The sequence below is a fragment of the Eubalaena glacialis genome, chromosome 8, assembly GCF_028564815.1.
Source record: "Eubalaena glacialis isolate mEubGla1 chromosome 8, mEubGla1.1.hap2.+ XY, whole genome shotgun sequence".
NCBI lineage: Eukaryota > Metazoa > Chordata > Mammalia > Artiodactyla > Balaenidae > Eubalaena > Eubalaena glacialis.
The window spans coordinates 123,732,874-123,745,606 of record NC_083723.1 but is presented as its reverse complement, the minus strand read 5'-3'; the positions used below and the strand labels follow the sequence as shown (position 1 = coordinate 123,745,606).

Genomic DNA, 12,733 nt, shown 5'->3' with positions numbered 1-12,733 from the left:
CCAACCTTGTGGCCTCATCAAACGCTATCCAGCTGCATCAGGGGGTCAGGGGGTGCAAACACTGTCCATACACGTCCCAGGAAAAGATGCATGAGAGTTAGCTACTTATACGCAATCTGTAGACTATGTGTAGATTCCATAGGTCGGTCTAGAATTTCGGAGGCATCGTTGCATTGCTTTTAGCTGCCAGTGTTGCTGAAGAGACGGCTGTTGTGGTTTTTTTCTTCTTTAATCTCCATCTTTTTATATGTGATTTCCCCCCTCTGCAGCTTTTGGGGTTTTCTCTCTCTCTCTGGTGCTTCCATGCCGTGCGCCTGGTTGTGGTCTTTTCCACTTGTGAGCCAGGCACCCGATGGGCCTTGGGACCTGACACACGTGTCACTCGGTCTCTGTTCATTGTGCTGTTCCTTCCGAGATTCTCTTCCTGCTGTTTCCTTTCTTCTGGAACGTCAGTCGGGAGATCTTGGGCCCCCTGAATTGATCCTTTAATATTCTTATCCTGTCTCCTTCTCTCATTACTTCTCTGTTCTGCTTCTTAGAAGTTTCTTTGTTCTTAACCCATCTAGTGAGATGTATTCAAAACTAGAAGTTGTGCAGCTTCAACGTTCAAGGTTGTGTCGAGTGGCTCGTAATTCAGAGTGAGCCCCGACAGTCAGGGGGTGATCACAGGGGAGCTTCTGCCTGGGGGGGATCTCACTGAAGAGTGTTGGGCCACCGTCTTTTTCATTGGAAGCCCCCAAATGTTTGTCTCTGTGTAGTTTATTTCTGAAGCAGTTTCTCCAGAAAAATAATCCTTTGATGGTGATGGCGGGTGGCTTTGGTCATGACCTGATTTGAAACAATCTTCCTGTTTGTTTTCAGCCCTGCCCCTGCCCCAGCATCCGGAGCCTCCAGTCGCGGGTCTTCCGGGTCGGGGGGTTGGGGGGGATCAGTGGGCTTCTCTCAACACCTGTCTCTCGTCCTGGCATCTCCTCGCTCACTCTCCTTCTAGTTTATACTCCCTGTAGTGTGAGAATAACTGTTCAAGAGGAAAAGATGTCAGAGATGTTTCTCTGCCACTTTTAAACCTAAGGAGCCACGAGGGAGACTCCAGGAAGGAGATGAATGAGGTCCTGCGGGAGTAGAGGAGGGATTCAGCTTGGCTGGGCGCGACGTGGGCAGGTGGTGCTGAGGGCTTGGAAGTTACAGGTGAACTGGGCTTTAACTGGTGGAGCAGAAGGTGAGTCCCTCTGAAGTGGGAGGAACATCGTGACACAGCCCGAAAAACGGAGGGTAAGTTCATGGACTGAGGAGTCTCCTGGGCCGTAGGGCTCGGGCTGGGGCTGCATCGCAGAGGGTCTTGGAGACCAAACCTGAGAAGCTGGGCCCATCCTTGCTCAGGGGAGACGCCGGCAGGTGGTGTGAAACCCATTTGACGAGCTCTGATGTAAAAACTTAGTAAACTGTAGTGAACAGTTTTAAAGAGCTTTAGCTATGCATCAGCATTAATTTTAAAAGCCCCACAATTAATTTAAGTATTGAGAATCAGGGTAAAACTGTGTATGGAAAGCAGGGAAGCATTAGAGGAATCAGATTCCCATTTTTGGGGAACACAGATGTGCTACTTGGCATTTAGATTGCCAGAATCTCTTAGCGCAACTAAGGCCGGCTTACCCTTTTTAAAAATCATTTTTATATTAGACTTTCATTTTCCTCTTTACTTAGCTGATTATCACATTTGGTTGTTTGAAAATCCTGTTAAGGGCTTCCCTGGTGGTGCAGTGGTTAGGAATCTGCCTGCCAATGCAGGGGACACGGGTTCGAGCCCTGGTCTGGGAAGATCCCACATGCCGCGGAGCAACTAAGCCCGTGCGCCACAACTACTGAGCCCGCGCTCTAGAGCCCGTGAGCCACAACTACTGAAGCCTGTGCACCTAGAGCCCATGCTCCGCAACAAGAGAAGCCACCACAGTGAAAAGCCCACGCACCACAACGAAGAGTAGCCCCCGCTCGCCGCAACTAGAGAAAGCCTGCGCTCAGCAACAAAGACCCAACGCAGCCAAAAGTAAACAAATAAATTTATAAAAAAGAAAAAAGAAAATCCTGTTAAAATATAAAATTTTTAATTGGTAAATTGAGTTTGAGCAAATTGCGTTACCAGTTGAAAAGAAAAATTTTCAGAGGCACTCCAGGCCCCTAGAGTTTTTCCCTTAGAAGTAGACTGCACCCGTCCTCTTTCAGCCTGTTGACGGTTCGTTGGTGACACCCTGTGTCTTCTGTAATTGAGGAGTTTCCTGAGCGTAGTTTTAAATTGCCCGTCAAACACTCCGAGCATGTGGTGCTAAGAAAGCCAAGTTTAGAAGTCTTCGTGACTGCGGAGAGGCTGCAGTGAAACCACAGCAGCAGGCGGGGCTGCTCATCTGGGGACACTGAGACGTCCCCGCTACGGTACTGTGAGCACGGGCTGTCCACTTTGGGGAGTTCTGTCGGGTCTCTGGAGGGTGGCATTGTGACTCCCTTCATGACGTGTAGACCTGTCAACAGTTCGTGTGGCTGAAATTAAAACAGTAACTCATTCTCTGCTTCTGGTCTGTCAGCAGAGAGTGGAAAATTAAAGCTTTTATTCTTTTTGGCTCCTCATGCCGAACATCTTCATAGCAAGTCTGGTTAGTCCACGCACTTGCGGGAGTTCCCTGGTGGCCTAGTGGTTAGGATTCAGCACTTCCACTGCCGAGCGCCCAGGTTCAGCCCCTGGTCGGGGAACTGAGATCCTGCGAGCCGCGAGCGCGCAGCGCGGCCAAAAAAGGAAAAAAACAAAAAAACACGCCCTTGTGAGGAAAGCACTATCTGTTAGCCCCACCTTGTAGCTAAGAATGTCGAGGCTCAGAGAGGGTTAAGGACCTGAGCTGCCGAAAAGTCAGAGTCTGTCCAGTTGGTCCTGAAGCTTCGCCCACTGACACCACTAGGAGGCTTTTTTGCTTCACTCCCAAGTATTTTCCTTAGCATCTGGTGGTTTTATTAATACCTTCTCGTGCAGAAGTGAAGGCACTTTTCACCTTGAACTCTTCATGTCACCTTTGCCACTGGACGGCTGCTTCCCTGGGTTTTTCCCTCACGTGGCATCAGCAGTGTATCCTCAGGATGACCTGAGGTCAGCACACATCACCACCCCACCCTCTGCATCCCTGGCCTGTCCGTCTTCGGTACCTGAGAGAGTCAGTGCTGTGCGGGCATTTCCTTGTGTTTTGTGCGCAGAGGCCTTGAAACCCCTTTAGTAACTAACTTGGAGCATTTAGGGGCTGTTTAAGAGCTTGCAGGTAGCAGGTTAGTCAGAGAAGTTATTGTGGGGAAGCAGGATTTTCTGTTTCTGAAAGAACAGTCATTATATTGAGTGTTAAAGTTAGGCCCTGCTTCTGTTGGTGTTGCCGTCTGTCTGATTGCTGCTTCTTTGAAAGTTAATGTCTTTTCTTCCCTCTGGCTGGTTTTCTCTTTGCCTTTGATTTTTAGCATCTTACCTATGATGTGCTGGGTGTGGTTTTCTTTGTATTTTTCCTGCCTGGGTTTTATTTGATGCTTTTGATAGATTCAAATATTCTATTGAAATTCGCCTATTTGAAGATGCTTTGGAAAATGCCTTTGGAAAAATTCCAGAATTTTGTAGCTCAGTTCATATCTTTCTTTTCTCTCAAGGATTGTAGTTCCCTGAATCCTGCCTGTGTGCCGTCCGCCAGTGCTTTCTAATGGGGATTTGTATGTTTTGTCCAACTCGTGCAGTTGTTTTCAGCTATTTCATCATGGCCAAACCAGAACTTTCCGGAGTGGCTTTTCAACAACTGTGGTCACTTAGGGTTACGTGAATGATCCTGATGAATGATTTTAATACTGGTTTTCTCTGCTAAATCTGTTATTTTGGAGGAAACAGTAAGCAGTTTGTGGTTTTAAAAGTGCCCCCACTCCCTGCCTACTCCAGCCAGTTAGAAAAACAAGCTAAGCAGATATTTAATGTGTCTCAAAATCCGTTTATCCATGACTTTCCCCCATATTCTTTTATAATATTTTCTAGGCCCACAGTCAAGGATTCCCAGAGCCTCATCAAGGTAGAAATAGACCATTCACACTGGCACACCGTCCCTGGATGCCATTTAGGTACACAAACAGTGTGAATGTTTTTGTGATTCTTGATACAAGCTGTAGTTCAAAAACCATTTTGCCAATTTGTGGATGCCGTTTAGTTACCGTCTGGCTCCCGTGTCCTTGGGTTGGCTCTGCTCACCTCCTCCTCCTAGTTCCCTGCCAGTTTGTTCAACAGATTGATGGAATCCCTGCCGTACTCAGGACAGTGCTGGACTTGGCTAAGGCAAGTGTGGAAAATGACTAATGAGAGTCCCCCTCACCCACCAGCCGTCCTTCTGCCCTTGTGCAGGTGAACCAGGCACCTACGTACGTCATTCTAAATAGAGGCAAAATGAGTCACAGTAAAGGCAGAAACGGGTGCTGAGTTATTACTTCTACTCTGATTTTGAAGCTCTAGTTTCCTGAAATCCTCTCTTTTCACTGTTAAGTTAACAAGGGGTTTCGGAGTATAGTGGGTGAGAAAATAACCTTTTTCTTAGTTAAAAAGATAACTATACCACAGAATAAAAAAAAATTTTAAGAGATACACTTCCACTGCCTCAACTCCATAATATAGAAGTTTAATTTTTTTGCTTGTTTCTCTTTGATCTTTTCTGTGTAAATACATGTTTTATATAATTATAATGCATAATTTTATAGTCTGCATTTTCACTGCCATAAACCTTTTTTTTTTACTTCAACATAGTCTTCACAGTTACACTATTTGATGCTTTTTCCTCACCGGTATACCAATATTTAACAAGTTTTGTTGGAGGCAGATCTTTCTCCAGTTTTCAATGTTAGAAATAATGCCACATAATTGAACATCTCTGATTCAGGAATCCTACTCCTAAAATTCTTGTATGAGTGACTAATTCAACAGAGAAAAAGCTAGTACACAAACAGTATGAATATTTTTGTGATTCTTGATACAAGCTGTGGCTCAAAAACTATTCTAACAATTCATGGAGCCACCAGTGGTTTTACAACTGCACTTGTGTCGGGTGCTATAACGAAAAAATACTGGCTTATTTAGCAGCGATAAATGGTACTTTAAATTTGCTTTAATTTTCATTTCTTTGATTATCAGTAAAATTGAACCATTTTCCATATGTTATTTGCTGTCTGTATTTAGAGGTCATTTTCAGCACTGAGCTTTTGGCTTTTAATAAATCATCACCTCTGCTGCCTGTCACGGTGTCCCGGAGGGTGTTTGTCCCGAGGACTCAGGGAGACACTGTATGTGAACTACTCTGAACAGGGCCCAGCCCATAATAGGCACACAGTGAATGTCTGTCTCAAGAAGATATAAAAGTAGAGTATATTACATCTTTCATAACTTCTCTTTCTCAACCTCAGGGAAATGAAGGGGGAATGCTTGTTTTGTTATTGAACATAAGAAAAACAAATTTTCATTTCAAATACTTTGATATAACTTCGGTATTTCTGAATGAACTAATAACCACATATAGGAAAGATCAAACTCGGACGTTTGGGGAATTCCCTGGCGGTCCAGTGGTTAGGACTCGGCGCTTTCACTGCCGAGGGCCTGGGTTCAGTCCCCGGTTGGGGAAGTAAGATCCCGCAAGCCGTGTGGCGTGGCCCAAAAAAAACAAACCTTTGAAGTTTAATTCTTCTGTGTGGTTTTAATTACATAAAGTCTCTCTGATTGCATTGGTTCAGTTTGAAAAAATAATCTCCAGTCCCTATATACCTTTCAATATAATACAAAAGCATATTGCTAATGTTAATAAATTCAGTTATTTTTAACTGGTAAGATTTAGTTGAGTGTTTTAGCGGAAGGTATTTTTCTCCCTGCATATATATATAGACTTTAAAAATGTGTGTTGTCTCTCTCATTGGTCTTAGGTTAAAAAGGCCTTCTTTGCCCTAGTAGCCAACGGTGTCCGAGCAGCGCCTCTGTGGGAGAGTAAAAGACAAAGTTTTGTAGGTAAGCGGCATGGGCCAGAGATCTGAAAGCCTGAGTTAGTTCAAGAAGTGCTGGTTTGGAGTGCAGCCTAGGAGACATGTTACCAATCAAAGGACAGTCTTGCTTTTACATCCTGTGCGGTGGGACTGCTAGTAAATTCAAAACATTTATGTACCTGTGTGGAGTTTCTCTGGATTCAGCGCCGTTTTGGCTCTGAAGCCTCCTCGGTGCCTTTGCCGGTCCCCTGGTCCCAAGGCTGAGGCCCGACCTCTCCCTGTCGGCCCCTCCGCTCGCGTTCCTGCCGCGGGCCATCCCCGCTCCCTCCCCGGTGAGCACTTTTCTGACACAGCAGATGAAACGATGGAAACGTGATTGGTACCTTTGATAAAGCGTTGTTATGCTATTTAAAATACCACGTAACTCACAGTATCTAAGCTCCATAATTTTCTCATCTTATGAATCACAGTGGACAATGGGTGTCGTCCCTCTTAGGAGGCATCGCATCATTTTGAAATGACACTCCGTGTCCGCTGCCCCTCGGGCTGCAGCTGCCTCAGGGGAGAGGTTCACGCCTTCATCTCTGTAGTCCTGGTGTGCGGCACACAGTGGGCCCTTCGTAAATTGTGCCTGTGAAAGCCACTGTTTTTAGAAGGATTCTCAGAAAACAATCCAAGTGCTACCAAAAGTGTCATGTTTCTAGAGCTTATGGGATACTTTATCTTATTTTAAAGTATCCTAAATTATTTACATGTAGCCACAAGTCTTTTGTGATGTTTAATAGCATTCAGAAAGTTTTGTCTTGGTGAATTGCCAACTACTGTGATTAATTCCATTAATTACTATCAGGTTTAATTTCAGCTAAATTTGTGTATCTTAGTGTGGTGTAGATAATTAACAGATTAATAGTTTTAAATAATATATTAAGCTGTGCTGGTAGTCTTTAAAGTGTAATCTAGAAGGCTGTCTAGTAAATAAATATTCCAGGTTTGCTTATCATCTGAAATTTTTCTTTAATGTTTTCATAGTTTTATATTTAATATATAATTCTTTCTTCCAGGAATGCTAACGATTACAGATTTCATTAATATACTTCATAGATACTATAAATCACCCATGGTAAGTGCCAGAAATCCTTATGTCAAGTAAGTGGAGCTGTATATTTCTCTGTATGTATTTAGAGCTGTGTGTGTGTGTGTGTGTGTGTTTGTGTTTTAAGATTTTGTGTTTTTCTTTTTTGGTACCAGCTTGGTGGTGCTGGTGGTTGATTTTTCCAAATATATATAATGTGCAGGAAACCTCAGTGTAAATCAGTCTGATATTTGAAGCTTGAAGAAGGTAGTCTCAGGAAGCATAAAAGGCAATAGCCTCTTTATTCAGCTTTCAGAAGTCCTCAGATTAGTGGAATTCTATGTGCTTATTTATTGCCTAGATAGTCTATAAATTTCACTAAATTTATGCTCTTTAGCGGCATTATGGGCATGCTGTAGTGTTGAGATCTGCCTGGACCCGTGAATGAAGGAGGCCCCTCGCACCCTTCCGGACCAGGGGTGGCTGTCCCCAGTGAAGCCCACAGTGGAGATGAGAACAACACAGGCCTGACTTCCAGGCCTGTTGATGTGCATGCAGCTTTATGCAGTTACCCCTGAAATTTTATAAAAGAAATATATGGACTCTGTGCTTTTAAAGAAGTAAAAATTAAAATTGGAGAAATTCAGTTTTGACATTTTTCTGCCACTTAAGAAAAGACTGCTACCGGCTAATTTTAGTGGCAGAACTCTCTGGTTCCTGGTCCAACTGTTTTATAAGAGCATAGTTTGAAAACTACATATGGCCTTTATCTAACACGATGATTTTTGTGATTCTACCAGCTTGTTTGGTTTTTGGTTTTGGTTTTTGTTGGTTTATTTTTGTGGTTTTTTTTGGCAAGGTTGGGGAAGGACAGAATTGTACACTTTGTTTCTTTAACTAGTACTATTTTGGGTATCTAATAGGTAAAAGGCAATCCAGTTAATACTGTTTTTACATGTAATGGTCAGTATTGCCCAATAATTAAATTCCTACACAAAATGGAAATATAAGCTTCTGCTTCAGACATGCTCTTAGCAGGAAGTTTTACCAAAGACTTCATAAGTATTCCATATTTATTTCACATGACATACCTGATTTTTTAAATACTGCCAGATGCAGCTGAATATTGGTTTTCCTTATAATGGTCAATATCTCTGCTTTCGGACTGGCAAAATCAGCACAAATATGATTATTAAGTGGCTACATTTTAATAAAATGCAGCTAAACCCCGTATAATAGATCTCAGCAGTAGTTAATTAAATCAGAATTTCTAAAGAGCAGTTATATCTAAATATGTAGTCCAAAGTTTTTCTTAATACTTGAGGATACGTTTTTTTCCTCCATATTACACCTCATTTTCTAATTATAAACAGAAAAGTGCTATTGTGAAAGCTATGGCTTATTTCATTTTTAAGAATTTATCACTACTATATAAAAACACAATTGATTTTTATATATTAACCTTTCATCTTGTAAGATTCACTTATTCTAGTAGTCTTTTTGTACATTTGTAAGGATTTTTCTGTGTACATAATGATGTTATCTGCAGATACAGTCAGTTGTACCCACCCCATTTATTGAAAAGACTTTCTTTTTGTCACAGAATTGTTTTACTGCCTTAAATGTGGGTCTGTTGCTGGGCTCTGTTCTGTTCTGTTGTTCTACTTGTCTGTCTCTGTGCCAATACAATAGTCTCTTGATAACTATTTAAAAAAAAAAAAAGATTGCTGATGTTATTGGGAGTCAGTCTGTAGATCAGTTTGGGAAGGAGTTGGCATCTTAACAATACCGAGTTTTGCAATCTGTGGACACTATATTTCCTTTTCTTGCTTTATTTCATTGGCTAAGACCTCCAGGAGAGCATTGACATCAAGAAAGCAGACCTCCTTCCCTTGTGTCCCATCTTAGAGGGAAAGCATTCAGTATTTCACTGTTACTTATGGTGTTAGCTGTAGTTTTTTCATAGATGCCCTTTATCATGTTGAGGATGTTTGTTCTTTTCCAGGTTGGCCAAGAGTGTTTCTCATGAATGCATGTTGAATTGTGTCAAATGCTTTGTCTGTAGCTATTGAGATTATCATATTCTTTTTCTCCATTCTCTTAGATACTGTTTTTTCCAGTATTTTTCTGTCCCCTCCCCCACTTTCTAGGATTCTAGTTACTCAACTGAGACTCTGTTGTTTTGTAGGGGTTTTCCCAGTATTGTTTCCTCTCGGTGCTTCATTTCAGATATATTTTATTTCTGTGTCTTCCTTTCCACTGTTATTTTCTCCACAATACCTTACCTACTATTTTTTTTCCTTTCAGATAGTGTATTTTCTGTCCTAGAAGTTCCATTTGGTTCTTCTTTATATTTTCCATTTCTCTCCTTAACTATGTTCATGTTTTCCTTTAAATCCTTGAACATATTATATCAGTTGTTATATATCTGAGATATATATATATGTATATATATCAGATGCTCTTTCCTTCACCTCTATTCTGGGTCTGATTCTAAAGACTGGTTTTTCTCCTATTATGGGTTACATTTTCCTGCTTCTTGCAAATGTAATAATTTCTAGTGGATGCTGGACATTGTTAATGTTATGTGGTTGAATATCTGTGTTGTCTTCCTTTAGAGAGTTGGAGTTTGTTTGGGCAGGCAGTTAAATTACTTGCAGGTCCTTTTTTAAAAACAGTTTTTATTGAGATACAGTTCATATATCCTATATTTCACCCATTTAGTGTATACAGTTCAGTGGCTTTTAGTATATTCAGAGTTGTGCAGCCATCACTACAGTCAATTTTGGAACATTCTCATTACCCGAAAAAGAAACTTCACACCTTTAGCTGTAACACGCCACCAGTCCACCATCACCGCCAGCCCTAGGCAACCACTAATCTACTTTGTAGATTTGCCTATACTGGATAACTCATGTAAATGGAATCACACAATATGTGATCCTCCGTGACCGGCTTCTTTCACGTAACATAGTGTTTTCAAGGTTCCTCCATGTTGTAGCATATATCAGTACTTCATTTCTTTTTATTGCCAAATAATATTCCATTGTATGGCCATACCACATTTTACTTATTGATCAGTTGGTGGACATTGAATGGTTTCCACTATTTGGCTATTGTGAATGATGCTGCTGTGAACAGTCATGTACAGGAGCTTATGTGGATATATGTTTTCATTTCTCTTGGGTGTAGACCTTGAGTAGAATTTCTGGGTCACACTGTAATCTGTGTGTAACTATTTGAGGAACTGCCGGACTGCTCCACAGTGGCTGCATCATTTTACATTCCCACCAGCAGTGTGTCAGGGTGCCAATTTCTCCACATCCTCGCTAACCCTTGTTACTGTCTCTCTTTTTTTTTTTTTAATTATTTATTTATTTATTTATTTATGGCTGTGTTGGGTCCTCGTCTCTGTGCGAGGGCTCTCCATAGTTGCAGCAAGTGGGGGCCACTCCCCATCGCGGCGCGCGGGCCTCTCACCGTCGCGGCCTCTCTTGCTGCAGAGCACAGGCTCCAGACGCGCAGGCTCAGCAATTGTGGCCCACGGGCCCAGCCGCTCCGCGGCACGCGGGATCCTCCCAGACCAGGGCCCGAACCCGCGTCCCCTGCATTGGCAGGCAGACCCTCAACCACTGCGCCACCAGGGAAGCCCTCTCTTTTTGATGATAGCCATTCTAGTGGATGTGAATTGGTACCTCATTGTTATTTTGATTTGCAGGTCCCTGATGGCTAATGCTGTTGAGTATCTTTTCACGTGCTTGCTTATTTCGAGGCTTGTTTTTAAGCTTTGTTAGGGTGTTAAGCGTTACTCTGGCTGGTTCACTTCTACTAGTACTTCTGGGATCTCCATGGATTTCCCTGGTTGTTCAGCAAGGACTTTTCACTCTGCCTGGTGAGAAGGCAAATGCCTTCTCATCCTGTGCATGCCCGGCTTAGTGTTCAGTTGGGGCCTCAAGGCAGTCTCTGCGCAGCCTTCTTTTCTCTTTCTGCACAGCCTTCTTTTCTCTTTCTGCACAGCGCCACCTTGTCTGGTAGTCTGTCCTTCAGTTTCCATCCAGCCCAGTCGGCCCAGACTTCGGTTTCTACCTCCTCAGCTCACTGAGACCTGCTCCACTGGGGGTCAGCTGCCTGCGTCACAGTCCGCAAAGTGCCTCTCAAGAGGGACGTGGCGGTCACGGGGCTCAGCTTGCTTCCCTTCTCTCGGGGACGACGGCCCTGCCTTGCGTGTTGTCTAATGTCTGAAAACAGTTTCATGTATTTTTTTCCCATTTTCTAGTTGTTTTCAGCAGGAGACTCAGTGTGGTTCCATCTACTCCATCATGGCTGATAGAGCTCTGTTAATATTTTAACCACACCTTTTTCACTGTTTCGTTGTTGTTGTTGTATGGTTGCTGAATGGGTTTCAGTATCATTTTTAACTTACCACAGTCTATTGAGAGTTAGTATCGGAATTATATGGAAAATATAGTTCCATTTAATCTACCCCTATCGTTTTTGTTTTAAACAAAATGAAGGGTAAAAGGGAAAAAATTAGTTTTTTATATTTACCCACATAGGTACCATTTCCTGTTCTTCTCTGTGGATCTACAGAGTCACCGTCTGTTGTCATTTCATCTGGAGAACTCCCACCAGCATTTGTATGGTCCACATTGGTGATGAATTATCGCAGTTTCTGTTTGTCTGACAATGTCATTATTTCATCTTGATTTTTGAAGGACAGTTTTGCTGTTTTATAGAGATTGAGTTAACTGTTTTTTGGGTTTTGGTTTTTTTTTCTTTAACACTTTAAGGATGTAATTTCATTGTCTTCTGGCCTCGCAGAGCTTCTGATAAGAAGTCAGTAGAAATCTGTATCCTCGTCTCCTCTAAGGCACCATTTCTTTCTGGCTCAAGGCTTTCTCTTTAACCTTGGACTTCAGCTGTTAACTGTGATATGTCTTTGTATTTATCCTGTTCTGGGTATGTTGAGTTTCCTTGATCTTCTAAGTTGCTTTTCTACCTGATTTGGGAAGTTTTGGGCTGCTGTTTCTTCATTTTTTTTTTTATATCCATCTTTCTCTCCTCTCCTGGGACTTCGATTCCTTGTATATTAGACCCCTTGATACTATCCCAGACTAAAGTCTAAAGTCTAAAGTTTAGACTTTAGTCTAAAGACTAAAGTCTCAGTCTTTAGTGTCATTGATCTTAAGATTGGATAATTTCTGTTGGTCTATCTTAAACTCACTAATTCTTCCTTGGGTGATCTCCAATCTTATTTTCAAACCTTATTTCTACTGAATACTTCTTTTCAGTGAGATTGGGAGCTTAAACATGAAAGATTTTGTAGCTTCTTTGTAAAAATTTCTAGGCTGATTTTCCACAAAATGGAAATGGAACTTTTAAATTATAATTTGATGTATATTATGGAAAGAACTCTTTATGACGAGACCCAAGGCTGCTACTTTTCCTGTCAGCCACTGTATTTACATAGATGGAGGTACTGTATACCTCTTTTTTTTTTTTAATTATTAAATTCTGTGCTTGAGCGGTGGTTGCTTCTTCCCTGCCACCTACAGAGCCTGCCGTGGTGGCACTTCTCGTTCCTCCTCTCCTGCTGACCTGCCCGCTCAGTTCTCTCTTCCCTTCCTCCTCACCCCTCTGCTC

The 12,733-nt window shown here is 42.2% G+C and overlaps 1 protein-coding gene across 3 annotated transcripts in view; it reads left to right on the top strand.

Moving 5' to 3' along the window:
• PRKAG2 (protein kinase AMP-activated non-catalytic subunit gamma 2) overlaps window positions 1-12,733 on the top strand; it is a 284,850-nt gene that overhangs the window by 251,915 nt on the left and 20,202 nt on the right. For all 3 annotated transcript variants that reach the window (XM_061198961.1, XM_061198960.1, XM_061198962.1), the window contains 2 exons: window positions 5,962-6,043; window positions 7,080-7,138. In XM_061198961.1, the coding sequence (XP_061054944.1) occupies window positions 5,962-6,043; window positions 7,080-7,138 (141 nt within the window). The remainder of the gene's footprint in view (window positions 1-5,961; window positions 6,044-7,079; window positions 7,139-12,733) is intronic.